General features: G+C 40.8%; 1 protein-coding gene across 1 annotated transcript in view; it reads right to left on the reverse strand.

Moving 5' to 3' along the window:
• The window catches only part of ARHGAP10 (Rho GTPase activating protein 10), a 235,057-nt gene that overhangs the window by 83,728 nt on the left and 123,615 nt on the right, over nucleotides 1–27,714 (reverse strand). The window contains exons 17-18 of the mRNA XM_029950836.1: nucleotides 20,576–20,681; nucleotides 19,125–19,284 (exon numbers count right to left, since the gene is read on the reverse strand). Of these exons, the coding sequence (XP_029806696.1) occupies nucleotides 19,125–19,284; nucleotides 20,576–20,681 (266 nt within the window). The remainder of the gene's footprint in view (nucleotides 1–19,124; nucleotides 19,285–20,575; nucleotides 20,682–27,714) is intronic.

Below are 27,714 nucleotides of genomic sequence, written 5' to 3' on the forward strand. Positions count from 1 at the left end.
TGACCAAGGACTTTTTTTTCTTTTTGGCTTCTAGTTTTTAGATTTAGAGTATTATGGATCGCTGGGGGGGGGGGGGGCGGGGGAAAGATGGTCTGTGTTATTTCTGCATTTTGTATTTGGGATTTTTCTTTGTGGCCAAAAATAGATACTCAAGACCTATAAACATTGCTTTTATTGTCTTCTGAGTTGCTGTAGGAAAGATAAAAAAATCCACTGGGAGGATACAACCAGAGGTATTATTTTTCTTCAAAATCTAGTAACTGAATCATAGTTTGTCTCTATCCAGATCATTCTTAAGGACTTAAAATTCAGATTGATGTGTTCTGAAATTCAGCGAACATTTTGATCAGATCATGGTCTCCCTCTGATTCAGATAAAAGTTCTCTTCTGTTTTATCATTAAAATTATTTCCATTTCTTACGTTGCATTCTGTGCTCCTGGGATGCCGTATGGTGGGTCATTCTTGCCCTTCATGTCTGTTCTTTGACTTCTTTGATCTCTCTCTCCTGTCACTGAATGTGACTGTTTCATCAAGAAGAGTAATTTGTTCATTTGTTTTAAAACACTGTACATGTGTCAGTCTGTTTCCTTAGCTCAGCAAGTATCTTTAAAAATCCTGCTTCATCATTTTATTTTTTTTAACTCCCATTTCATTAAATATTTAATTCTTCTATAGACATACACTTTGGTAAGTTCCTTTCTTCTCTTCCTTAGATCAGTAGTTCCTCCAAAACAGATTCTTTGCCTACAGTTCACTTTTTCTCCTCTCCTGCTGCAATATATTCCCATAGACTACAAGCTGGGTATTTTTGGTTGTTTGATTTCAACTGTACTAGTGTTTTAAATGGGCAGCTTTGTCAACACTTTATTCACACCACGACACCACGGGTGACACATCCTTGAATCTCTTCCCATGTTGTGGATGTCTGTTTTCTTCTCTACACTACAGTTTTGCCTGCCCAGTGTTCTGTCGCTGGAGAATGGTGTGTTCGTCAGCTTGGGCTGCCACAACAGAACATCACAGACGGAGTGGCTCCAACAACAGAAAAGTGTGTTCTCACAGCTTTTGAAGCTGGGAATCCAAGATCAAGGTGCCAGCAAGGTTTGTTGCTCCTGAGGCCTCTCTTTGGTTTGCAGATCGCTGCCTTGTCACCAGGTCATCGCATGGCCTTTCCTCTGCACATGTGCCTCCCTGGTGCCTTTTCCTGTTCTTATAAGATAGTGGTCCAATTGGATGAGGGCCACATCCTTATGGCCTCATTTAACCTCAGTTCCCTTTTTAAAGACCCCATCCTCAAACAGGGTCACACTGGGAGTTAGGGCTTCAACATTTTGAGTCCATTACCAACAAGGATGGGGAGGACAAAGGTGCAGCCAGGGCTACATGCAACCTGCTCTCTCACTTCACCTCCGAGGTTTTGCCAAAATGCCTGTGCCCGTGTTCACTCCCTCTGCCTGGGCTGTACCAACTCCAGGAGAGGCCCTGGGCCTTCAGCCCCTGCCAGGAGTCTCTGTTCTAGGTGACTGGTTTAACACCACTTCCTACCACTCTCCAGGCAGAAAAGCTGGACCAGGTAAGAGACTTGACTTCTAGATGCTCATGTTATAAGTCATCACGGTAGGAAACGGTACTCCTCTTCCTACTCCTGGGGTTCATTCTTCCCACTTTTTTTCTTATGGAAGCTCTTTTTTTTTTAATTTAGTTTTGATTCTGAGGTTTTCTTTCGGACTTTCGGTTTATTGCTGGAGATCTCTGACCCTGCGGTGTCTATGAGAGGCAATCCCTGACATGTCACACCCACCTGGTCTCCCTTCTCTGGTGGGAGATCAGGGTGGTCAGGAGGAACTTCTACCTTTGTGAAAGTTGCAAGTCTTACCCAAGTCTGCCCAAACCATCTTGTCTACCTCCTTCCCAAAAAGGATTTGAAGGTTACATGTGCATCTGTTCCATATCACATCTGTGGAAAGTTGAGTTAGTGGTAAAACAGATATGGCCCATGCCAATTTTTAAAAACGTCATTTGCCGATCTCTGGCCTTTTCTGCCATTTGACTGATACTGAAGAGGGGTTTTTATCCCATTTTTAACCTAGTTTTGGTTTATACTGTAAGATTTTGAGGTCTGTCTTTGATATTTTAAAACATGTTTGAGATATGATTTATTTTAATTTTTTATGTTTATTTATTATTAAGATAGAGAGAAACAGAGCATGAGTAGGGGAGAGGCAGAGAGAAAGAGAGACACAGAATCCAAAGCAGGCTCCAGGCTCTGAGCTTCAGCACAGAGCCCGAGGTGGGGCTTGAACCCACGAACTGTGAGATCATGACCTAAGCTGAAGTTGGACACTTAACAGACTGAGCTACCCAGGCACCCCAAGATACCTATTTTAGATAATAAATGGACAATAAATAGTACTGGTAAAGTCATAAGTAAAAGGCAACATACTATCACATGCAGAAACCTGTACATTGCTAAAGTTTGCAACTTCCCTCACTCCCACATCGTATAAATGGACCACATATTTTTATTAAGTGATTTCAGTATCATCTAAGTTTATTTCAGCAAGGCAGGGATCCTAGCTGAGGTCTCTTAACAGACTTCAGTATTAGTGTATGCCCTCAAATTGTATGTAAATAATACATATACACTTGTATTTTTTTAAATGAGATTGTTAACTTTCATCAAATTCTCAAAGAGGTATGAAACATAACAACTGGTTAGGAATCACTACAGTAATGAGTAGGAAAGCTGCCAAGAATGGAAAACAATGGAGAATTAAAAACCATTTACAATAGTTTGGACTCATCTGAATAATAAAGTTAAGTGAAAGAGTTTTAAGTTACATAGAATTTGGATAAAGCCCAGAGGACTTCCAAAAAAGTTCAACTGCAGGTGTTTGTGGCCCTGGGCATGGTAGGTAACACCATCCTGCACAAACTGGAACAGAAGAAGTACACACAAGAAACCGTGATCATTCCGAGGACCCTTCCACATCAATCCATCAGAAAGAACAGCTTACTCTGAGCTTATTAGCACATTAAGCACAAATGACCTAATTCCTTCATTAAATTTGGAAAATGATGACTAATCCTCTTAGTGGTCATGTCCACCATTTCCATCTCAACAGAAATGACATTAGAGAGAAATCAAGGGTTTGAAGGCTTTCCTGGAGAATGTCTCCACTTGCACTTATTGCTGAGTTAGGGAAAGAAAAACAGTTACCTTAAAAAAGGCATAGCCTACAAATAAATTCTACTCTCAATATACAAAACTAGCCTAGTTGATTCAGCAACAAATTAAAGAGAACAGGAGGCAGATATTGAGAATCATATACTCAAGATTATGATCCAGATTTTGTGTAAATTTCTGATCTACACTGTTTCTTTATATGAATATATAAAGCACTGCTATCATTTACAAAGGATTATAAATCTTCCTCAAAACCTATTAGTCCAACCACTTTAGAGGTTTGCTTTGGCACAATCTACAGTCTGCAGCCCATGTGCACTTTTGGTAATTAAGAATAAGTAATAATGATGGCAAACAACACACCAGCTGTGCAATGATTAACAAGAACTTTCTTGTACACACAACCAGGCACTGGCATGTGTGGCTCAAGCAACTATATAAAGCTCATGACTTAATGAAATCAAATACAGAGATTTCCTTTCTGACTCCTACACATTCCAACAGAGACATACGTAAGTAAGAACTTTTGTAAAATTTAAACTTGGAGCTATCCATGTAGTAATATTGCCTGAAACACTATGCACCATTTAAGCTTAAAAAGAAAAAAATATGGTCTTGTTTTTCTTGGGACAGTAGAAAGACCACAAGGAATTTTCTAACTGTGTGGCTTAACTGAAATCCTTTTTGGAATGAGGCAGGCTGTAAATGAATAAAGCAAGCTGTGTGACCGTGGGTAAGTTAATTTCAACTCTCCAAGCTTCTGTTTCTTGCATTAGTCTGTAAAATGCAGAAAAAAATACTACTACCTAAAAGAAAATGAAAAAATAAAACACACAACTAATACTACCTACCCTCTCAGGGCTCACAGGTTGATCCATGGTTCATATGAATGAGAACTGGCCAGTGGTTGGAACATCAGGTGCTCAAGAAGCCCTTAGCGCTGACCCTCTTCCCAAGGCAGACTAACTACAATGCTTAGAAAAGGAAATTTAAATTTTATAAATATGTCCACTAGATCTCTTATCGGCCAACTCACTGCTGTGAATGGAATATCTTCTAAAGAAACAGCTGGGCTGATTCACAAAGGAATGTCTACTACATGTAGTCTTCAAAGTATAGCAATGGTCTTAACCTGGCGTTGGACTTCATGTAGGTCCAAGCTCAAACACACTCTTCAGGCCAGGTTACTTGATTTCCACTGTGTCAATGAGTTGCACTGTTGTCTTTCCTGAACTTCTGGAAAGCAAGATCTGCTTTTTTTTGTTGTTGATCTTTTGTGCCTGTCCACAGAGTGCAAGGCATGAAGAAGAAACTTAACAGATGCTTGTTGAATGAATTGATAATTGCGTAAATGAAATGATGCCAACACCAAATATCATATCATTTAACTTACTTCATCATGAATATTATATGTATATATACACATATATATGCATATATACAGTAAAAATTAATTCGATAAACTCCTAGGTACACATCACAGAACTACCTCAATCATTAACTGATGGCAACCTTAATTCATCTATGTTCCCAGATTATTCTGAAGCAGATTCAAGAATTAGCCCAGGTGTTTAAGAAGCTTTTACGTTAACTAGATTTTACTCTACTCTAGAATTCTAGATGCTTTTATCTCTATAGAACAAGAAAGACACAATACTACACAAAGATCAACAGAAGCCATCACTACCTGGTCAAGAGAGGCGCTATGACACAAAAGGAAATCAAATGCATCCCCTAAGTCACTATGGATTAGAGGGTACTGATAGCATGATTACATGTCCAAATAGAGAGAGACAGAGACAGAAACAGATAGTAACTCTACAAATATCTGCATGAGAAGAAATAATGATGTGGGATAGTTCATGGGAGGAGGAAGACAGTGTTAATACTGGATGACAAACTCACCTAAAAAATCTGATCGAAGGATTTTCTTTTTAATTTTTTTTAACCTTTTAATAAAAAACTTTTTAGAGAAAACTCCAAAAGGTTAAATAGAGGAGGCAGCAGATCCGAGAAGGGTCAGAGTCAACCAGATACTACAAAACCTAGACTTAAGGTGAGGATGGGGGTTTTGACCAGACACCAAGGATGGAGCGCAGGGCGAACATGGCAGCACCTTGGTCCTTGAGAAAATGTGGGGCCCCCAACGACAGTGCTCAACAGAGCTGAAGGGTGAGAACAGAAATAAAACAGAAAAAACTGATTCCTGCCCTTTGGGGTCACTCTCAAGGAGAAATCAACCAACCAGAAAGTTAAAACAAGGAGAGCTTTAAAGGGACTTTTCATCCTGTGCCAAACTAGTCCAGTAACATAAGGCTGCATGGCTTCAAATTCACTTGACCTGCACTGACCAGAGTCATGTCAATTCCCATGCAAAGTGAATCCTGTACTTCCTAATAGGCCTGACAACACACACTTCCCCAACAGAACAGAGAAGACACTTTCCAAGCAAAAAAAGGGAAAAGGCTATGAATCCCAAAGACAGATAACATCATTCCTGCCCTCAAGATCTTCACTCTGGGGGCGCTTGGGTGGCTCAGTTGGTTGAGTGTCTGGCTTCAGCTCAGGTCATGATCTCACGGTTTGTGGGTTTGAGCCCCACTTCGGTCTCTGTGCTGACAACTAGCTTAGAGCCTGGAGCCTGTCTTTGAATTCTGTGTCTCACTCTCTCTCTGACCCTCCCCTATTCGCGTCATCTCTCTCTCTCTCAAAAATAAAAAAAAAAATTTTTAAATAAAAAAAAATAAAAAGATCCTCACTCTGGCACTTAGAAGAGGCCCACTGGGGGGTGCCGGGGTGGCTCAGTTGGTTGAGCCCATTTTGGCTCAGGTCATGATGTCACAGTTCATGATTTTGAGCCCCGTGTTGGCCTCTGTGCTGACAGTTCAGAGCCTGGAGCATGCTTCAGATCCTGTGTCTCAGATCTTGTGTCTCCCTCTCTCTCCACCCCTCCCCCATTCCTGCAAGCTCGTGTGCTCTCTCTCTCTCTCTCTCTCAAAAATAAGCAAACATTAAAAAAAAAAAAAATACAGAAGAGAGTAAACACAGCAGGCCTAAGATGGCCATCCTTAGAAAGACCTGCTTGCAAAGTTGGCCCTTGGTTGGTGTCTGTGAACTGGACAGGTAAACAGTTGCTTAACTGGATATAAAACATTCTCTTAAAAGCTGGGGCGCCTGGGTGGCTCAGTTGGTTAAGCCTCCAGCTTCGGCTCAGGTCAGATCTCACATTCGTGGGTTCGAGCCCCGCATCAGGTTCTGTGCTGACCGCTAGCTCAGAGCCTGGAGCCTGCTTCCGGTTCTGTGTCTCCCTCTCTCTCTGACCCTCCCCCTCTCATACTCTGTCTCTCTCTGTATCAAAAATAAATAAAACATTAAAAAAAATTAAAAAAAAAAAAAAGGTTAGCATGGCCCACCATGCCTAAACTGTACATAAATGTGTATAAGTGGGGGTAATGTAGAACATCTGCTTTCCTTTTAAGAGTCTGGAATTCTGGTATACTGTGGGCAAAGGATGCCTATGTGACTACCTCCCAATAAGCACTGGTCTCAATGGGCTTCCCTGAACAGAAGTATCACACATGTTGCTACATTTTCAGTGCCAGGGGAAGAGTCTGCTCTGTGTGACCCCCTCATAGGAGGGTGGAGCATCAGCAAAACTACATACAGATTCCTCCAGAGTCCACCTGGGCTGTCAGATTCTTCTCTGTGTGTCCTTACTACATTGCTATGAAGAATCTAGCTGTGAGTACAAGTATATGCTAAGTCCCATGACCCCTTCCAGCACATGCCCAGACATGGGGATGGTCTTGAGGACTCCAGGCATGCCCAGCAAGAGCAGGCACTACATTCACTGGAGAGACTTCTATTTGGAGGGCACTACGTAGTGGTCTGCTTCATTAAGCAGACATTTTATCCACTCTGACATTAAGTTGGAGAATTTGGGGAAGCCTAGCAGAAACAGAACTGTTACGCCCCCATGTGCATGAGCTAAAACTGTCAACCCTTAATTTAGCCATTTTATGGCTAACATTCATTCATCAAAACATTTGGTTAGGTGGGACACTAGTGTTTGCCATGCTAGAGATGCAGGGACTAAGACACAGTACATGGCCAATCACCAACTAAGTGCAGCAGTGGTGTTTCAGAACAGTTTTAATTTCAGGGCAATTCAGAAGAATTTAAATGAAACAACAAGGTTGCGGTATGAAAACCTGGCCAGGACGGAGGTGCCTTCATCAGTGTGCCCCAAGTCAGTTGCCTTCTTTGTCCCACTCAGGCAGAAGTCTGAACATTACCACATCTCCCAATAATGGAAAATGGCTATCATCCAGTGTTTTACCACAATGCCTTTCAGTGTGGGCTCCTTCTTTCTATAGCCAAACTGAGCCATTAGTATTTTTTTATTTTTTAATGTTTATTTGTTTTTGAGAGCGAGACAGAGCGACAGTGCGTGAGCAGGGGAGGAGCAGAGAGAGAGGGAGTCATGAAATTAGAAGTGGGCTCCTCAGACTCTGCACTGTCAGCACAGAGCCCAACGCGGGGCTCAAGCTCATGAACTGGAAGATCATAATGTGAGCTGAAGTTGGATGCTTAATCAACTGAGCCACTTAGGCGCCACCCATCAGTATTTCAATAACGAGTTTCCTTGGTGGCTGGCCCCAGGGAGGGCACACAAACAATAAATGTCACTGATGAAATGAAGCGTGAATCTGAGATGAGTGACATCCTTACCTGTTCCCCTCACAGTTCCTAAACAGACATGGAAAATAAGTCAACAGCAGAAGACAAGAAAGGCTGCGCCTAAAGACATGTCCTAGATCCTAACTTCTCATGGATTATACAGCAGCTCTTGGTTTTTCATGGATATAGGTTCTTGACCTGGGAGTCCCTGAAATTCCTAAAATTGTACCTATGCTTCTTTTGGTATATACAATATACTATTGTCCGGGAACAGGACCCAAAGTTTTCATTAAATTTTCAAACTAGGTCCTAATGTACTAAGGCTTCAAAACTAGTGCCCTAGATAGAGGAAAATAATGTCAGATGAAGGAGCGGACTTTAAAATGATTGACTGAATGGCAGACCAGAGGCCCAACCTGCCAGGAGATGTGTAAGAATGCAATGGAAGATGAAAGGAGTCTATCAGGTTGGAGACCAACAGCTAGGAAACTATTACCTAGGGAAAAGTCACTTCTGGTTTAAATACTGGTCTGAGAAAACTGAAGAAGAAAGTTATAGAAGCTCTCATTAAAATCATGGGAACAGAGCAACAGGTACAGATTTGGGTGTCCTCAAAATACCAGTTTCTACCTAAAACTCTATTGACCAGATGCACCTGATCCATTTTCATAAGAACTGGACCTAAGTAGCAGCCAGTCTCAAGGATATGCTGGTGCTATGTAATGGCACCAAAATATAAACTGAGTTAAATCAAAGTCGATGAATAAATTGCAGGTATGCTGCACAGTGAATTTTCCCTCACTGTCCAAAGATGATTTGGTTATAACCCGAACTGACCAAACGGACGTAAATAAAAAGGGATTTATGAAAAGGAATCAGCAGGAAGGACAAAGAGCTGAAACTCAAAAGTGCTCTGAATTAGTAACCTGAGGCCATCAAGAGTCAACCAACAACTCTCCATTTCTCACCTCTGCACCCTCTTCTAAAATTTTTTTTATATTTATTATTGAGAGAGATAGAGCACAAGTTGGGTAGGGGCAGAGGAAGGAAGAAAGAGAGACAGAATCCAAAGCAGGTTCCAGGCTCCCAGCTGTCAGCACAGAACCCGATGTGGGACTTGAATTTACAAACCTTGTGATCATGACCTGAGCCAAAGTGGAATGCTTAACTGACTGACCAACTCATGCATCCTCTTCTAATGAGACTCCCCATCATTCCAAGCGCTCTGCCTTCTCCACTGGGCAGCTGACCCACCACTGGGGTTTCTTCAGCCTCAAGCCCAGGGGCAATCTCCTAGTAACTGGCTATTTCTCCTCATCCCAATTCCAAATCTCCACAGGAGATAATGTGACTCAGCCCAGACTCCAGCGGGACTACTTGTGTGTGTAGCCAGCTCTCGCCAGCAGATTGAGATCAGAGTGGCACCAAGTCTTACAAAGCTACAAGAGGGATGAATTCCACAGTGAGCAGTTCTCAGAGGCACTGGGCTATCTTCTAGGACACACATGTACTAATCGCTGTGGGGCAGTATGAGAAAGACCCAAGAGAGGTAAAAGAGGAAGAGGTGGAGGTCAGACTCAAGAAAAATACCCTTCTCCCAGCCCAGCCTGTCTACAAAGTAGCAGGACATTTTTCTAGGAAAAAAAAGGAAAAAAAACTTTCCTCTGAAAGTATCTTAGTCTGATATAAGTGGTCATTTTATCATTGCATAGGCCTCAACAATATACATACTTTATTAATATAAATTTCTATTTATTCTGAAGGGTTTTTATTTTGTTTTGTTTTGTTTGCTAAAGCATGTAATCTATTCTCAATAGTCTGGCTTAAAGTTAAGAAAAATCAGTTCTTTACATATTATTGAAGCCATACTTCATGTTTATATTTTCCCACTTCCACTATTTGGTGTACTTTTGGATTTCTGGAAATTTGAGACGCTGAAACTTTCTGTTTTTAGTGATTTAGTTCAATCTTCATATCCTCTAGACCTGCTGTTGCTGAGGATCAGAATGTAGTCGTCTGGCCTCTGAGGCAGTGACCACACAGACAAAAACCTTCCACTTAAAGCCGTTTAGAATCAACAGAGCAGCAGTATAGTTTAGGGCTTAACAGTCCTGCCTCCAGAGGCAGACGGGCCTGGGTTTAAATCCCAGCACCGCCACTGGCCATTTGCCATTCAGCAAATTCTTACCCTGAGCTCCAGTTCCCTCATTTGTACAATGAGGATGAAGACAGTATCTACCTCACAGAGCTGTCGAGCAGGGCATTAAATGAGATCGTGATGCCAAATACTTAACAGTATGAGGACTTAATAAACATTAGCCTTTCCATTATCAGATATTAATTATCCTGATGGTGATACATACAAGGAGAGAGATGATAAACAGAGCTTCACTAGAGTTTCTGGCAAAGTTGAGCTGGGAGGCCTGGCAGAGCCTGCTGACCCCGAAGAGACAACATCCCAGAAGTGGGCTGCCTGTCACATGTGATGTGGCAAATGGAGAACGATCTAAGGGGATGGAAAATGGCCAGTTGAGAGCAGTCGACCTTCCCGTCACTGCCTGCTGGGCACCACGGGCATATAAACCCCTTGGTTCTCTCAAAATATAAACAAGTCAGCATTAAAAAGAAATAAGCTATCAAGCCATGAAAAGACAACAGATGAACCCTAAATGCATATGACCAAGAGAAAGAAGCCAGTCTGAAAGGCTACATACTGTGCAATTCCAACTATATGACATTCTGGAAAAAGCAAAACTATGGAGACAATAAAAAAAAAAAATCAGTGAGTGCAGGGCCTGGGAAAATGGGGGGGAAGGGACACGAGGAAAGAGAGAAACAGGTAGAACATGGGATTTTTAGGACTATGAAAATATGCTGATGAATATATGTCATAACGCATTTGGCCAATGCCAGAGAATGTACAACACCAAGAGTGAACCCCAAAGAAGCTCTGGACTTTGGCCAAGAGTGAGTGTCAGTGACTGTACCACGGTGGTGAAGGAGATCTGGATAATAGAGAAGCTCTGTACAGGGCTGGGGGGAGACCAGGGATATACAGGACATCTCAACTCCCCTCTCAATTCTATTGTAAACTAAAGACTGCTCTTAAAAAACATCAGGTCTTTTAAAAAATACAAATAAGTCATTACAGTTGTTGAATATAAAATGTATGTATTTACTTGCATAATGTGTATTTATACTGACATTAGCCAACAGTGACAGTGTAGGGTTGAGGGATAGGCTCTGGAGACAAACTGGGTTCAAATCCCAGCTTGGCCACTCTCTAGGACCTTGAGCGAGTGACTGAGCCTCCCTGAGCCTCATCTTCCTTATTTGTAGAGCAGCAGGGAGAGGAGAAGCTGACGTGGATCAGCTCACCTTATCTTTGCGACCACTCCGGTGAACAGGTACTTCAGTTAGTTCTGTTTCACACAGGAGGAAACTGACAATGAGAGTCCAGAGGGTGCCCAGATGACACAGAAGTCACGTAACTCAGTAGAGCTTAGATGCCAACCCAAAGGATTTCATTTTAGAGCTCACTATGCTACATTATGTGATAATGTCTATAGAGTACTTCAATAAAATGTCAAAGAAGGAGCTAAGCCTAGTGCCTAGCGTACCGTCATCCCTTTGTCAATATTGCCTATTATAATTATTATTGTTCTCGATTTTATATTGAGAGATGTGGCAAAGACAGCTCTGAAAATTTCTGGGGGGGGGGATTATTTTATAAAAGAAAATAAAAGTGGGCACATCCCTGAAAATAGTCCAGCCCATAAACACGTCACACTGTCTTGTCCCCTAAGAAAAAGCATCCGACGGCACCTTCCCCACCGCTCACCTACCCACTCCCCACCACCCCCATCCCCTCACTCCTGGATTCTTACCCTCCCTTCCAAGAACTCTTGGTGTTGCTCCTAAAAGAGAGATGAACAAAAGGATCATATTCCTCATCATTCTTAATTCTACAATAACTGATTGAATGCCAAGTTCATGTCCTGAGCCATGCTCTGAGGACCTTTCTTCATAGCTCTGCATCTCCAGAGACTTTGGCAGAGAATCTCTGAGTGGGCCAGACCTCTTAGGCCTGCTCACTTTCTCCAACTCCTCAATCCCCACCTCCAACATGAACACATTCTCATTATCAAAAATATTATGAAGTTCTTCCTTCTACTGAATCAAAAACTCACCTCCTAGCAAGTTCTGCTTGCCTATACAGACTATGCTTTCTTAGATAACAAATCATAAATCTACTTCCCCTTCCATACCATAGCTCTTCAATCTTCTTGAGACAGCCCAGTGCTTTGTCTATACTAGACACTAAAATGCTGCAGAATTTAAGAACTTTATCTCCCAAATTTTCTCTTATCAAACCATGCTAGTACCATGGGAAATTACTACCTATCTCTCCAGAGCCACACTACAGTGCAGAGAAGGGACTTCCTGTATCATAGCTAAATTAAGAGAGACTTGAGAAGACAATGTCGTTATTATTTTCTGACTCTCCTTCAAGAAAAGAGAAAAGCAGACAGAGAGTTTTCTGTGGCTTTAAAACTTCTTTTTAAACACTCCAAAGAATGTAAGGCCCTGTTGAGGGGCGAAAAAAATCTAACAGTAAAGGAAGTCTCCGAGGCTATGCCAAAGATGCCAACATTCAAGAAAACCACAAGAAGGAAAAGAAGCCACCCCCCTACAATTTATCAGAGAGTCTTGCCGTGGGGTTTTGATGTCTGTCCTGAACCATCACTACTCAGGCAGCCATAAAGCTTTTAGAAATTCTGGAGTTTTATCATTGTTGCTGTTGTTTCAGATATTTATTTTTCTTTCATATGAAAACTGGTGCTGCCTAGCAACCCTGTGTCAGCAAAGCTAAATCAAGAAGCATTTGAGACTGAAGTTTTAAAAAGAGATTTCTTTTTCCCACTGAATGACAGGCTCTAAGACTAAAAGGTTCCTTGCACCTCAAAGAAAATGACTTGCATACTACTCACTTGGGCCTCCTTCATACTCAAGGATGGCAGAGACCAACCTGCAGAAGAGGGCCAGGATGTGCCTCTGTGGCAATAGGAGTGGAGGAGTGGGCTGCCCCCAACCCGAACCAGTCCGTGTGTGGCTGCTTCTGGGCTGCAGGGTGGGACTCAATAGGGCATCCATGCCACCACTAATCCTGGGGACAGATACACATTCTTCTAGCTTTGAGCAAAGATTAGAGTGCTGGTCAGAAAGTTAGTCCCAAGGTTAACAAGAGTAACACAATGTGCCATTCAATCCTCTCTGTATGTGCGTGTAATTTAATATTCTGTGTTGTATACTTGGAAGAAAATGTACATGCCTGTCTCACCTTGACTCCTCTGTGACAAGAGGGACCGTGGCTATTCAAGGATTTTGCAACAGTTATTACAGGGAGGGTTACTGAAACCTCAGAACGGGAACATAACATCAGCCTTTTCCACAAACCATGATTATCACAAATGACCTCCATTTTCCCACCAGGAAAAATGAGACACAGACTGCCCGAGTGCCCATTTCAAAGACTAAATTGCTTATTTTGACAAACGTTTAAGAATCCTCACCAAGGAAAAGTTTTATGCAAATAAAATGTGATTATCTATCTCTCAGCACCTTGTGGTCCACAGAAACTGTAGTATATAAAGGCTAACACTAGATAAAAATCCTCATGACCCACTGACCATCACAGAATCAGTGAAAATCAGAACAAACTGAAGCATCCCATCCCACAGAGCTAAATGCAACTGGAGCACCACATTTGGCATATCACATTGAAAATCCAATTATAATCCTTAACAAGATAAATATACAGGTATATCTCAAAGATATTATGGGTTTGGTTCCAAACCACTGCAATGAAGCAAATATTGCAATAAAGTGAATCCAATGAATTTTCTGGTTTTCCAGTGCATGTAAGAACTGTATTTACACTGTACTATAGTCTACAAAGTCTGCAGTAGCATTATGTCTAAAAAGACAATGAACATACATTGAAAAATACTGCTAAAAAATGCTAACCGTTATCTGAGCTTCTAGCAAATTGTCATCACTGATTACCAGAACAAATATAATTAATGAAAAAGCTTGAAAGACTGGGAGAATTACCAGAATGTGAAGTGTGACAGAGACACAAAGTAAAATGATGCCAATAGCTGTGCTCAATGCAAGGTTGCCACAAACCTTTGATTTGTGAATAACACAGTATCTGCGAAGGGCAATAAAGTGCAATAAAACAAGGCATGCCTGCCTGGATTAAAATTCTATATAGTATTGGGGCACCTGGGTGGCTCAGTTGGTTAAGTGGTTAAGCGTCCAACTCTTGGTTTCAGCTCAGGTCATGAGCCCCAGGTGGGGTTCAAGCCGCACATTGGACTCTGTGCTGACAGTGCGGAGCCTGCTTAAGATTCTCTCTTCGTTTCTCTCTGCCCCTCCGCAACTTGTGCTGTCTCTGTGTCTCTCAAAATAAATAAATAAACTTGAGAAAAATCTATATATTATGTCAAGTAATTTGGTTGAGAGTAACATATTTCTTACTTTACATGAATTGCCAACTTAAATATTAACATGAAATAAGATAATAAAACAACACTGAAATTAATGTTTTCTTTGAAGACTCTCAAAGGCTCTTCATAATCTTCCAGGGCCCTCAGGGACTAGGGGAGAGACAAGGAGGTTGCTGCATTATCAACACAAATTTCTTTTATGACACTAAAAATGTATAAAATAGTAGAATGGGCTCCATTTCAACAAACTCTGTTAACTCCCAGGAGGGTTCTTTACCTATCTGTCCAATGAGGCTCCTCTAAAGAGCTCCCCACCCCAGAAATTAGCTAACAGGAAATTAAAGCGGAAGTGGTTACAAGCTGTATACAATGCAGGTGCTAGCAGCCCTCCCCCACTCTTCCCTATCTCTGTCCTGTCTGCTCTGACTTCTCCTCCTGTATGTTCCGTCCTGCAGGAAAAATACAATGCAAATCTGTACCTGCTATCGCCCATTCCTGAACACACACTCGTTTAAACCCTTACAAGCTGGATTCGGCTCTTGCTCCCAACAGACATTTTACTCTTGGAGTAAACAGTCGGACCCTCCCACAGGGACAGCACCCGACATCACTGACAATGCCCCCTTGACAACCCTAACACTGAACTTGCTTGGGTTTCTTCTGACTCCTGTTTTATCACTAATAGAAAAATCTCGAGGTTTTTCAAAGATACTGCTCTTAATCTTCTCCTAGTGATGAGAAACAAAGGTTTGGGGTCAATCATTAACTCAAACCCAAGCACTGCCACTCACCAGCTGTGTGCCCATAAGCAAGCTAATCTAGCATCCTTCAGTTTTCTTACATGGTATAAAGGGATAGGATGTGTAATAAGAATTTTGTACATATACAGGGATACTATTAGGTACATATGCAATATTTTTTTTAATATTTTTTACTTTACATGTTCATTTTAAGTGTGTATATACACACACGTAAGCCCTGGGGTTACAGGAGGTAAGTACCCCATGTAGTAGACCAAAAGCATATACCAGTAAGGGCACTGCACCAATCTCTTGCCTTTTTATCTTAGATTATACTTCCCTCCACTAAATTCTCTCACAAGTTTGAGCCCTACATCGCCAACTGTTTGTTACACATCCAGACGACTAAAATTCAGCACATTATAAATTGAACTCTTGCCCAAACCCATTTTTTTCTTCTTTTTATTAATGGCATTGATATACTCCCAGCATGGGGTCCTCAGATATGACCTACTGACCGTCATTTATGACACATTCCTCCGAGACAGCCCACAGATCCAGACCATGGGTTGTGTCTCCTGTGCCTCGCAAAATGATGCCTGCCACCCTTGAACTTCAACCCTCACTACCATGTCCTCAACTATGCGCCGTGTGACCCCTCACCTGGTCTGTTACTACTCCACTTTATACTTGCTGACCCTGCTGTCAGATTCAGCTTCCTGAAGCACTTTACCTAAAAACCAGGAGAGGCCGTGGCACCCATCAAATGAAATCCAAATGAAGTCCTGTGGTGGCATTCCCAGGATCCCTACACCTGCCCAAACCTCTTTCCAATCTCACTTCATGCCACTAGCCCATGTTTCAATAGAAGCTGCATTCCCAGAACACACACCTACTCTCTGGGCTTCTCCGATTACACGATTTCCCCATACCTGAAATGTCCTCTTAAAACATACTCCACCTGTTCAAACTCCATTGTAAAACCTATTCAAAGCTCCTAGTCAGGAAACGTTCCAGATTCCTCACAGTTACACATAAATCCTCCGCATCTTTGTGAGAGCACTTACTCTCCACTGCATCCCGCAGTTACCGTTGGACAGATCTTCCCCCCTGCCAGACTCACTGCCCTCACCTCCCCCACGTCTCACGCCATGTCCAACTCCAAGCGGGCAACACCACAAACGCGCTATATTAATCCATAACAAGAATACTTTGTCAAGAACAAAACTTAGGCAAAACCCATGAATTCTAAGGCACAATCCCAACTTGAAAATCTGTGGGAATTTCACAGTACCCCTTTCCACCTGGGAAATGCAATTTTCTGGTTTGCACGGGAAGAAAGACCTTGATGATATTTTTGGCCTGTGAACGCTTCTTTTAAAAACATCTTAATGTATTGTGTGGGAAGGAAGCCAAGACATGTGGATTTAAGTTTCCTATAGAGTACATATGGGTTTTATGAAAACAGCAAAGAGGCTAGGATAAAATGTGATCTCCAAGGCAGATTAACTCGGGCCTTTTTCTAACTCTAAAATTAATCTAGTGCTTTCTTGCTTTAATTATATGCTGAAAGTTTCCTCTTCTGACTTTCTTGGTCAGAGTCAACATTTTTCACATTCCTAGGATGAAAAAATAAGTGAGGAAAAGAAAATGCCTTCCTCCTATTGTCACTTTCCCCTGTGTTCTCCGTCGTAGATACTTAAGTCTCTTCATTCCCTCTCTCATTGCCCCTCCTTTCTGCCCCTCTAGTACAATTCTTTCCTCCCCCAGAAGACTCTTCTTTTTAACTCTTCTACTGTCTTCCCCCTACCCCTTTTCTCTCTCTCTCTCTCATTTTGTTTGCAAGCATTTACTAAGAGGAACCATATCCCTCCCTCACCACATTCAAGTCAAACACAAGACCTCTGGGTGGTAAACATGGATCTGTTGCCAAGGAAACCTCTGGCTGGGCCCATGAGTCCATATAAAGTTTTTCTGCACAGCCACCCTCGTCAGCAGAAATATCCCTCCTCATAGCCACGCCTGGACTCTGAAGGAAGTCCAGCTGAGTAGGAACAAAGAGCTGGGAGTGAAATTAGACAAGGATGAAATCTGGAGTGAAAATAGGAGGAAATGGGGAAATTAAGTTCTCAGAAATATGAACTAATCCAAGCTAACAACTCCCACCCCAAGCTACCTTGTGTGTCCAAACCTAACCCCATGCACTCCGTGAAGAATCTGAAACTCAATATCCCGCCTACACCCTCCTTGATAGGAAACTCAGTGCTTCAACTCACACTGGCAGTGCATTTGCGGCATTACCTAGCGGAGACACAGAAAGGCACAGGGGAAACCTGGAAGCCTTCTACTTAGCTCTAGGAGGCTTCCTCTCTGAGAGTGGGTCCAGTCCCATCTGCTGTAACTATTATAATCAGCTCGCCAGTGCCGCTTGAAAATTCCTGTAAGGTTTGTTAACAAGAAGGAAACAGCACTATCTACCTCCCAGGAGAAAAATCATGAACCTACCTTCTCAGCTTCAAATAAAAAAAGAAAATAGGAAGCTGCAGCATTAAATGGAGATCCTTTTGTATGAGAGCAAGACCCAGAGCCAGTATTTTCACAAATAAGTTGCAGAAAAGTTCCCTAATTGGGATTTAACCAAATCATAGTTGCACCACTAAGCATTATTTCAATGCTTGTGGGTCTAATTATCTCTTTTTCTAAATATGATTAGTAGCCATCACTCCTTGAAGCTTTCTGGATAGCTTAGAGCACCACTAACAAACAACAACAACAAACAACCCAAACGTCTTACACCCATAAACCAGCTGCTTACGCTATACTGGGAAAGGAAATCTCTGACCAATCTTCACCTTTAACTCTTCCGTGGGAACTAGCATTCACATAAGCTGGAAATGCTCTAGCAAACAGCAATGCAGCAAAGCTCTCGCTGTGATTTGCTCATAGAGCCTACGCCTCTGTCTCCTTCCCACTCCTCTGCCTCCCTCAAAATTTATTGAGCTCATTCATTCATCCAAAAAATATTAACTGAACATCCAACATGTACCAGGTATTATTCTAAGTATAAAAAAAGATCTCTGCCCTCAAGGATCTGGCAGAGAAACAGGTAACTATGGCAATAAATAAATTATATAGCATGTTAGACACAGATAAGCGCAATGGGATACAGGTCCCCAGAGAGGCTGTCCCCCCACAGACTGGGAGCTGCTTTCCATTAGGGGCTGAAATGTTCATCTTCATATCCTAGCACCTACTACATGCTCAGTACAGAATATCATCTCAGTTGAAAAGAACGAACAAATTACAACAAACTTTTAATAGGCAAATGAATAACCAAAGATTTTAACAGTTTTCAAATTCCCTATCTTAAAAGAAATGAGGTTAATTATTAGCAAGGTCCTGATCCATCATGAGGATGAGGAAAAACTATATAAAAGTTCCTGGAAGAACCTATCATATTTTGAAAAATCCTATAGTCCCCTGATTACATAGAAACAAGCACGCAGATGTGTCACCAAAGGGAATAATAATTCATCTTAAACCAGAGATTCTTAATCTGGGGTTCCCAGGCATATGAATTCCCTGAAATTGTTAGCACAATTTGGGAGACAAGGGGGAGTTATCTGTGTGTTTTTCTAGGGAGAGTCTGACACAGATTGGCAAAAATATTTTCCCTGTGTTACAGAAATAGAATTTGAGAAATCCAAGGATAGGACTGAAGGCAGCAAAAAAATCTCAACAGTCCAGTATTGTATTGCAGATACTCATTTGCATCTGGGTTAAATGCTTCTTCCTTAAACTACTGAGATAACCGAAGACCAAGTAAACTTCAGATTCATGGAAAGCCATCAGAAGACACAAGCTCGGTGGGAACTTCTCAGAACCAAGCTCATCATCACAATAATATCATCATTTAATGGGGGAGGGAGGATGTTAGAGACAGTTTCATCTGATGATAAAGCCAAAAACAGTAATTTCCTTAAGGACAAAACAACTGAGTTTACCTTTTCATGGTTTTCAATTAAGATTTCCACAACGATGTTCTGAAATTTCAAATCCATGATGGCTGCAACAGTTTCTTCCTGGGGCCTCATCAAAGTTGGTCCAAACACCACTCCCAAATTTGCCACGGTCATTAAGTTCTGCTTGGAGTGATGTGAAACACTAATATGGAAGTGGGAGAAAAGAAAAGTGTCTGGTTAAAAGAGAGGCAATAACTGAGGAATGTGCAATATTCTATATCGCTGTATTTCCTTAAAAACAAGGAGTCAAGAGACTCCACTGTCCTCGATGTCTCAATGTCTGAAGTAACAGGATCTAACAAGAAGCTTTCCTCTTTTCCTCTTTCCCCAGAAGTTTATACCCTTGGTTTCCAGTAATGACCAGACTGTATGGTACTCTTGTAAGCACTGGCTTCACACGTACCCAGAACTTAATCACTCACATTTACTCCTTTGGCCCAATACATTGTGCAGTGAGCAGCCTGGACAACTGTTCTCAGCAGTCCTGACACTTAATCCAGGCCTCAATTCAAAGGTCTCATCCTCCAGATACCTTCCATAATAACCCTCTTCGTAGGGTTATATATATTCTCTAACTCCTCACTCTATTTTGTTTTTTTTAACCTACTTATCTGAAATTATTTTGTATTTTTATTTGTAATCTGTTGATGATCTTTTTCCTCCTAGAAAGAAGGGACTTCATGAAAGAAGGGAATTTGTCTATCTTCGTTCATCTATGTATCCACTAGCACCTAAAAAAGGCATTTAGTAAGTATGTGTTGAGTAACCAATGGCTATACCAGTAGTAGGATACTTGGCAAGTCATAATGTCCCCTGGCCTTCAGTTTCTTTTTATATAAACTAGAAACAAAATAAATAAGACAAGAAAATAAAATAAATTCTAAAATAGCATTCCTCAGTTTCCTATTACCTCTAAGATTCTATAATTATAGGGACCTAGAATCATTTATATTTGAAGAAAGGACTAATTTTTGCCCTGAATGATTAGATTTTGCTTGCTTTTTAAAGAGGGAATAAAGAATAGAATGCATCCTAGGAAATAACTACCTATTACTGGATTAAACAAACTTCAAGGACATGTTCAAACTTAGAGTTAGGGAGGTGTGAATCCAGGCTAAATTCGCTGACAGACTTATAATCACATTTCCAGAATCTGTGTACAGGGATGTGTATAATATTCTCTTCTTTTACTTCCAATCAAACCCCAAGTTGCTGGCAGTGATGTTAAGAAAATAATTATACGACTTCACGAAAGCATCATATTTCAATGGTCTTGTCCAAGACACACACAGTGAGTCAAACGTCCAGCCTGCCTTTCCAGGCGTGGCCCCCAATATTGTGTAGACAGCCCCACTTCCAAACGTTACAAATCCAAGAACCCGGCATGGCACCCAGAGGCAAACAGAAAAAGTTAGGAAGCAAAAGAGGCTTACTTTGTTAAATGTTTCACCAAAATATCCAACATTTCTTTATTTTTCTCTGGCAGTTTGTGAACCAAGAAATGGATAGCATTGACGCGAGATTCTGGGCTTCCACTTTCTTTAAAAAAAACAAAAAAGAAAGAAAAGAAAAAAAACCAGATTACTCAGAATCAAATACAGCCCTAAAAATCAACCATTATAAAGGCTCATCTGTTCAACATCTTTAAATTTTTTTTTTAACATTTATTTAGTTTTGAGAGGCAGAGAGAGACAGAGCAAGAGTGAGGGAAAGGCAGAGAGAGAAGGAGACACAGAATCTGAAGCAGGCTCCAGGCTCCGAGCTGTCCGCACAGAGCCCGATGCGTGACTTGAACTCACGGACCATGAGACATGACCTGAGCCAAAGTCGGACACTTAACCCACTGAGCCACCAAGGTGCCCCTCAACATATTTAAACAGAGAATTTAAATCTATTTTGCCACCTTTCAAGAAAAGAGAGAGAGAGAGAGGTAAGCTATCATTTGCCCTATTCATCCTTAGTCTTCTGAGCCTCTCCTATGAGGTCATTTCCATGCAGGGCAGTTAGTGCCTCTCCCCTGGGGTGAGGCTTGAGAACAGAGGGCTACTCCCGCTCCTCCTCCTCTAACACTACACTTCCAGTCTGCCTGTCACTTGAAGGAGTTCAGTCACTGGCTACGGCCCCACAATGGAATGCAAATAAAACATTAGCAAATAAATCAGTTGCATTTTTGTGTCCCAAAAAGATACACTGACACTCTAACATCCAGAGGCTCAGAACATGACTGGGGTTTGTTTTAACCAGGTATGGTAAGACATGCAGACATGGAAATGATTGATTTGAAGGAAGAAGTTTATACTCACACATCCCTAGAAACAGAAGGCATGGGACATGACACAGGGCTGCGCCAGGGTCAGGAGAGAGGCAGAGGGAAGAAGGGGAAAGTGTGGTCAAGGGGCTTTATTGTGATTTCCATGTAAAGGAACAGGCGAGGCAGAATAAGCAGGATTGGTTAGATGGAAGTCTTTCAGCAGGCTCTCAGGCACACGGGATGTGCTCAGATGTCTCGTACCTGGCCCTGATCAGGGTAGGAGAATACTGACTTGGAGTGTAAGAGCCCAAAAGACAGAGTCTGGGAGGGAAAATGGGTCTGGATTGGTTGGCATATGGAAAACATGCTCAGTTTCCTATCTCAAGGAATTGGTTAACCCCAGGAGTGGTAGGCTTCCTAGGGTCAGTAAAGCCCCAGATGTCAAAACATCAGAAAAAAAGACATGCATAGCATAATGATCTTATTTGGGAATAAGGTCATTGCAGAAGACATCAGTAAAGATAAAATCATATTGGAGTAGGGTGGTCCTTTAATCTGTCTGGTGCCCTTGTAAGAAAACAAAGACAAAAAGGGAAGATGGCCATATGAAGACAGACACAGGGGAGAATATCATGTGACAATGGAGGCAGAGGAATGGAGTGATGTGTCAACAAACCAAGAAATGCCAGGGATGCTGGGAACCACCATATGCTGGAAGAGGCAAAGAAACAGCCTTTCCTGGAGCCTTTAAAGGCTGGCTCTGCCAACATACACCTTGGTTGGACTTCCATTCTCTAGAATTGTGAATGAATGACTTTTATTTGCTTATTTACTTACTGATTGATTGATCATTGTAAGCCATTCAGCAGCCCTAGGGAACTGACACATTCACTTTATCTCTTAGACTTTGGAATGGATTATCCACAGCTTTTATTAGCAATGGGACCAAATTCCCTTTATTGTGTTCTTAACTGAAAATTATCAAACAAATCAATAAAATGCTTATAATTGAGAATTCTACTAGGGTTTCCAGGGGTGTCAAAGAAGTGACTGATGAGAATTCAGTGATCAGTTACTGCAGCAGAAAGGACAGTGGCAGACTTGGAGGTTCCTAGAGAGTCAACAGAAGCAGCTGAGGCAGGGTTTCACATAAAGGAGAACATTTGCGTTGGGTCTTGAGCATTGAAGAATTTGAAGAAAAGCAGGACTGAGGCATAAGAGGCCCATTCCAGATTCTGCAAACAGTATGAGAAAATACACAGCCTATTGACAGAGAGCACTTCAACCTTATGAAAAGTCCAAGAACAAACTTTGGTTTGTAAAAGCTAATTTGAAGAATCCATCTTTAAGTAAGGCTGGGAAAAAAGATGAACAGAGTTAAATTTGGGGAAGAATATGCCTGATATTTTTTGGAAGATGGGTTAGAATGGGGGAAAAGAGCAAATTAGGAGGGAAATGCTATTTGGCAAGAAGTGATGAGGCAGGAAGGGGGGCAGGTAGCAGAATTACAAGGAAGGAAGTGGAGCAAAGAAGCACAACCTGCAGGCAGGGTTTAGAACTGCTGCTTCCAAATGGCAAAAAGTGGCCTTGAGCAAGATACCTGATCTCTCTGGGCCTCAGTTCCTCTGCCGCAAAAGGTCATTACACAATCTCTAAGGTCATTACACTATCTTGAAAGGTCATTATAGGATTCAGTGATGGAGCTCATCATCTTTATTGTTGTTTGCATTCCTCTTATTGTGTGAGAACTACTATGGAAAAAGTAGAATCCACAGGATCTAGGATCTAGCCACAGACTGGCTATAGCTCAAAGGAAGAAGGCAAAGATGACCAATGTTTCATGCCTGGGTTATGTGATGGTATGGTCAGTCCCACTGAAAGACAGGAGCAGAGGAGACCTCACCAGTTTGAGGGGGAAGATGATGGTTGGGAGTGAAGAAGGAAAGAATGTTCAAGGGACTGGTATCTAACAGGGAGCTGGGAATAGTAGGAGGCATTAGAGATGAGTAGCAGTGTTCTCCAGAGGGGCTAGCCTCCAGCACATGGCCAAGGCCGCCCAGCCACTGCAGAAAGCTTAAAGAGGGCCCTGCTAGGAAACCATCTCCATAGGGGTGCAGGGGAGATGCCAACGGGGGCTAAGCAAAGCACAGGGGGAGGAAGAAGAGGAAGGACCAAAAGATTCACTGTCATTAGAAAGTCAAGTGGGAAGAAACATGCAAGGCCTGGGTAGCCATGGTATCAATAGTTACTGAGGGACTAGGGAACAGAAAGACCAGAAAGAGGGCCCAGACACCTATAACTAAGTTGGCTAGTCTGGGGCCCCTCTTTAGTAATACAGGGAGGCTAAAGAATGGGTGGCTAGAGGAGGCAGAGAAAGCAGAATTTCAGACCACTGGTTCAAAAACCAAGAGAAGGGGGAAGAAAGGTAAAACAGATCAAGAAGCAGGAATTTATTTTTTATTGAGATATAATTGACATACAACATTATGTTAGTTTCAGGTATACAACACAATCTGAAATTTGTATATATTGCTAGATATCATCACAATATACAGTTAATATCCATTACCAACAGTTATCTTTTTATAAAAAACTTTTAAGATTTACTCTTTTAATAACTTTCAAATATGCAATAAAGTATTATTAACTATAGTCACCATGTTGTACATTCCATCCCTGTGACTTATTTTATAACTGGAAGTTTGTTCCTTTCAACTCCTTTAACCCATTTTGCCCACTCCTCAGCCCCCAGAAACCACCAATCTGTATTTATGAACTTGCTTGTTTTTGTCTTTTCTAAGACTCCTCATCTAAGTGAGATAATATGGTTTTTGTCTTTGATTTAGAGAATTTGCTTCTTCAAAATGGTAACAGTTTTACTTTTTGTTTATTGTAAAAACTAAATATTTGCTCTGTTAAAATTTTAGAAAATGTAGATAAAAGAACTGAGTAAAAAAAAATCACTAATAATTTTAAATACATGTAGTTGAAAAAGAACATGGATTCAGATTATGGAGAACTATCAATCAGAAAGAAAAAAAAAAAAGGAGACAACCCAAAGAAAAATAAGCAAAAGACTGGAGCAAGAACTTCATGAAAGACGCTAGCCAATAAACCAATAAACATATGAAAAAGTGCTAAACCTCATTATTTATCAGGGAACTAAAACTTAAAACCACAATGAGCTACTGCTCACCCACCAGAATAGCTTTAACTGAATACAGCACTAAAAGCTTTCAAGGATATGAAGTAACCGTACCTCTCATACTCTTAACTACATCGGAATAATGAAATGGCACAATCACTTTACAGAACTCTTTGACTACACCCACCGAAGTTGAACACACACATTCCAACCCACAGCCCAAAACTTCTGCTCAAAACCAAGAGAAATGCACATAAATTTTCACTAAATGACACACATTAGAATGCTCATGGCAGTAATACTCTTGTTAATCCCCAAAGTGAAACCACTCAAGTGTCCATCAACTGCAGAATAGAGAAATGCATTGTGGTATATTCATGCAATGGAATCCGGTACCACAAGGAGAGTAAATGAACTGTTGATTCAGCCCACAGGGATGAAATGTCACAAGATGAGCAAGAGACGCTGAATGCAAAGGAGGGGTTTCTGGATGATTCCATTTACATACAGTACAAGTGCAGCAATCCTAACCTACGGACCTGTGGTCTCAAAAGTCAGGGGAGTGCTCATATGTCATAGTGACCTTGTGAATGTGAGGAAGAGTTTCTGGAACTCTGAAAATGTCTTCTTAATCCAGGACTGATAACATGGCTACCATTAATTTGTGTAAAAAAAATCATTAAGCTGTATACTTATTATTCATGTATATTTCTATGTTTCAGCAAAAAGTTCATTTATATTAAGCTACTCATAATAAATGTCATCCTAACTTAGGCTGACACATTTTAGGTTTAAACTTTTCAGAATTTTGCTTCTTTTTTTTGTAATGAAATGTGAGAACAGCCTATTTCATTTAAAATACCATGAACATCTCTCCATGTCACTAAAAGGAGCACCACACCATCAAATTCTGTGAACATAGGAGTTGCTTCCAGTGACTGCAAAGGTAAGCCTGTTCCAGTTTACACTTCCAACAGTAATGTTTTGGAGTGAGGAATGAGATTTCACAACAAAGGACACAGCTGTTGCTAAAGATAAAGGAAGAAAAAGGCTAAGAAATGAAAAGGCATCTGATAAAGTAGAAAATAAAGAATCAAATCATATTACATAATAAAAAGACTCTTACATACAGACTACGTTTGTCACTGAAAACAAAAGTATGACTATATAAAGAGTTGGGTGAGGAATATCACTCAGCCTTGAAAAAGGATGAGATCATGCCATGTGCAACAACATGGATGGACCTAGAGGGGTGAACAAATCAGAGAAAACTAAATACCATATAATTTCACTTAAATGTGTAATCTAAAAAACAAACACAAATGGACAATGAAAGATGCAGAAACAGACTCATAAACAAAGAGAACAAACAGGTGGTTTCCAGAGGGTGGGGTGGGGTGGAAGATGGGCAAAACAGGTGAAGGAAGTGGGTGGTAAAGGCTTCTGGTTATGGACTGAATAAGTCACAGGGATGAACAGCATAGAGGAAACAGTCAATAGTACTGTGATAACACTGTATGATGACAGATGATGGCTCCATTTGTGATGAATTTAGAATAAAGAGACTTGTTGAATCGCTATGTTGTATAACTGAAACTCACATAACATTGTGTGCTAACTACACTTCAAAAAACCCCACTGATTAAGTGATTAAATATAATAAAGTTTTTTTATCTGCAGTTAAAACCAAGACAATGTCTTATCAAATCAAAGCTGGAGAAAAATAAAAAAATTCTTTAAAAATAACATTTTCCTAGGACACCTGGGTGGCTCGGTCAATTAAGCATCTGACTCTTGATTTCCAGTCAGGTCATGATTTCATGTTTTATGGGTTCAAGCCTCACATAGGGCTCTGCACTGACAGCACAGCGCCTGCTTGGGATTCTCTCTTTCCCTCTTTCTCTGCCTCTCTCTCAAAATAAGTGAACTTAAAAAATAAATAAATAAATAAATAAATAAATGATAGATAGATAAATAAATAAATAAATAAATAAAAATCAAAGTGGGGGGGAGTTAAAGTCAGGACTCTGAAAAATAGTAAAAAAAAAAAAACAAGGGAATAAAAGGATAACTGCTAACAGTAGGAATTTTATACATTCAAAAGCTGAAAATTTTCTAAAACTGTGCACTAAACAGCTACTTCTAACTCATGCTGTTTCTATCATGTCACTGATAATCTCTTTTTCCAAAAGAAAATCTAATTTTACTATTTTGGGACTTATTATTCAGAAACACAAGCTAAAGAAATCATTTCCTTCCCCTCTCAGGTAAAGGTTCTTCATTTCTAAAAACAGTGGGACAGGCTTTGAAAACAGAGGTAAAGCCTTCCACTTCCTTCTTTGAGTGCCCCTCCCACACCCATCTCATTTGAAATCACACACACATTTTTTTCAAGTGTGTTTTCCTCTTTCAAAAAGAAGAATATTTGGAAGTAAGGCTTTTAAAATAAAATTACCTTTTTCTCAAAACATTGTTTCATTTTGACATTAATCAGAAATCTGCACTGAATAGGCATTTCCACAAGGCTACAACATAATACTAACTTTAAGGAACTCAAGAAAGCTTTCTAAATGATAAATTATATAATTAGATAAATTATCTTCAGTTGCTTATGCTTCTACACATTTCATTATATTTTAACTTACATAAACTATATAATGAAAAGCTTAGCATTTTAAAAATCTAGAATACTGAATTAATCATAATACCAAATTCCTAACACATGCCAGGAAATTAGTTTACTGTAATAGCAAAAGCATTTTTATAATTGCGAAGCTAGAAATCAGCATCCACAACACTTAAAGTCTATGTGCTTATGGTGCTGTGCCAACAACAGAGACTGAAAAAGATACGATCATAGCTTACTGGAGCTTATCAAAGCTACCCAGGCAGATAAATGTTACATTATTTCAATATTTAAATGTCATAAGTCAGTAGTACCTAATTTCAGGAAAACAGTAGCAAACACTTCCCCAGGTGCCTCACTCAACAGACACCAAGTATTCCAGTTCTTCTGTGGGAGACCCCACCCACTGAGAAATGAATAGATCAGGCTGAAATAGCTGAATGTCATTAGGCATTCAGTTCCTCTAATGTGCAGGTTTCAAGTCGTTCCCAGCCAAGACCACATGATTTTCTTGCTTCCCATGCAAGTTTATCAACAAGAATAGAACATT

The sequence above is a fragment of the Suricata suricatta genome, chromosome 1 (genome assembly GCF_006229205.1).
Source record: "Suricata suricatta isolate VVHF042 chromosome 1, meerkat_22Aug2017_6uvM2_HiC, whole genome shotgun sequence".
In the NCBI taxonomy this organism is placed as follows: domain Eukaryota; kingdom Metazoa; phylum Chordata; class Mammalia; order Carnivora; family Herpestidae; genus Suricata; species Suricata suricatta.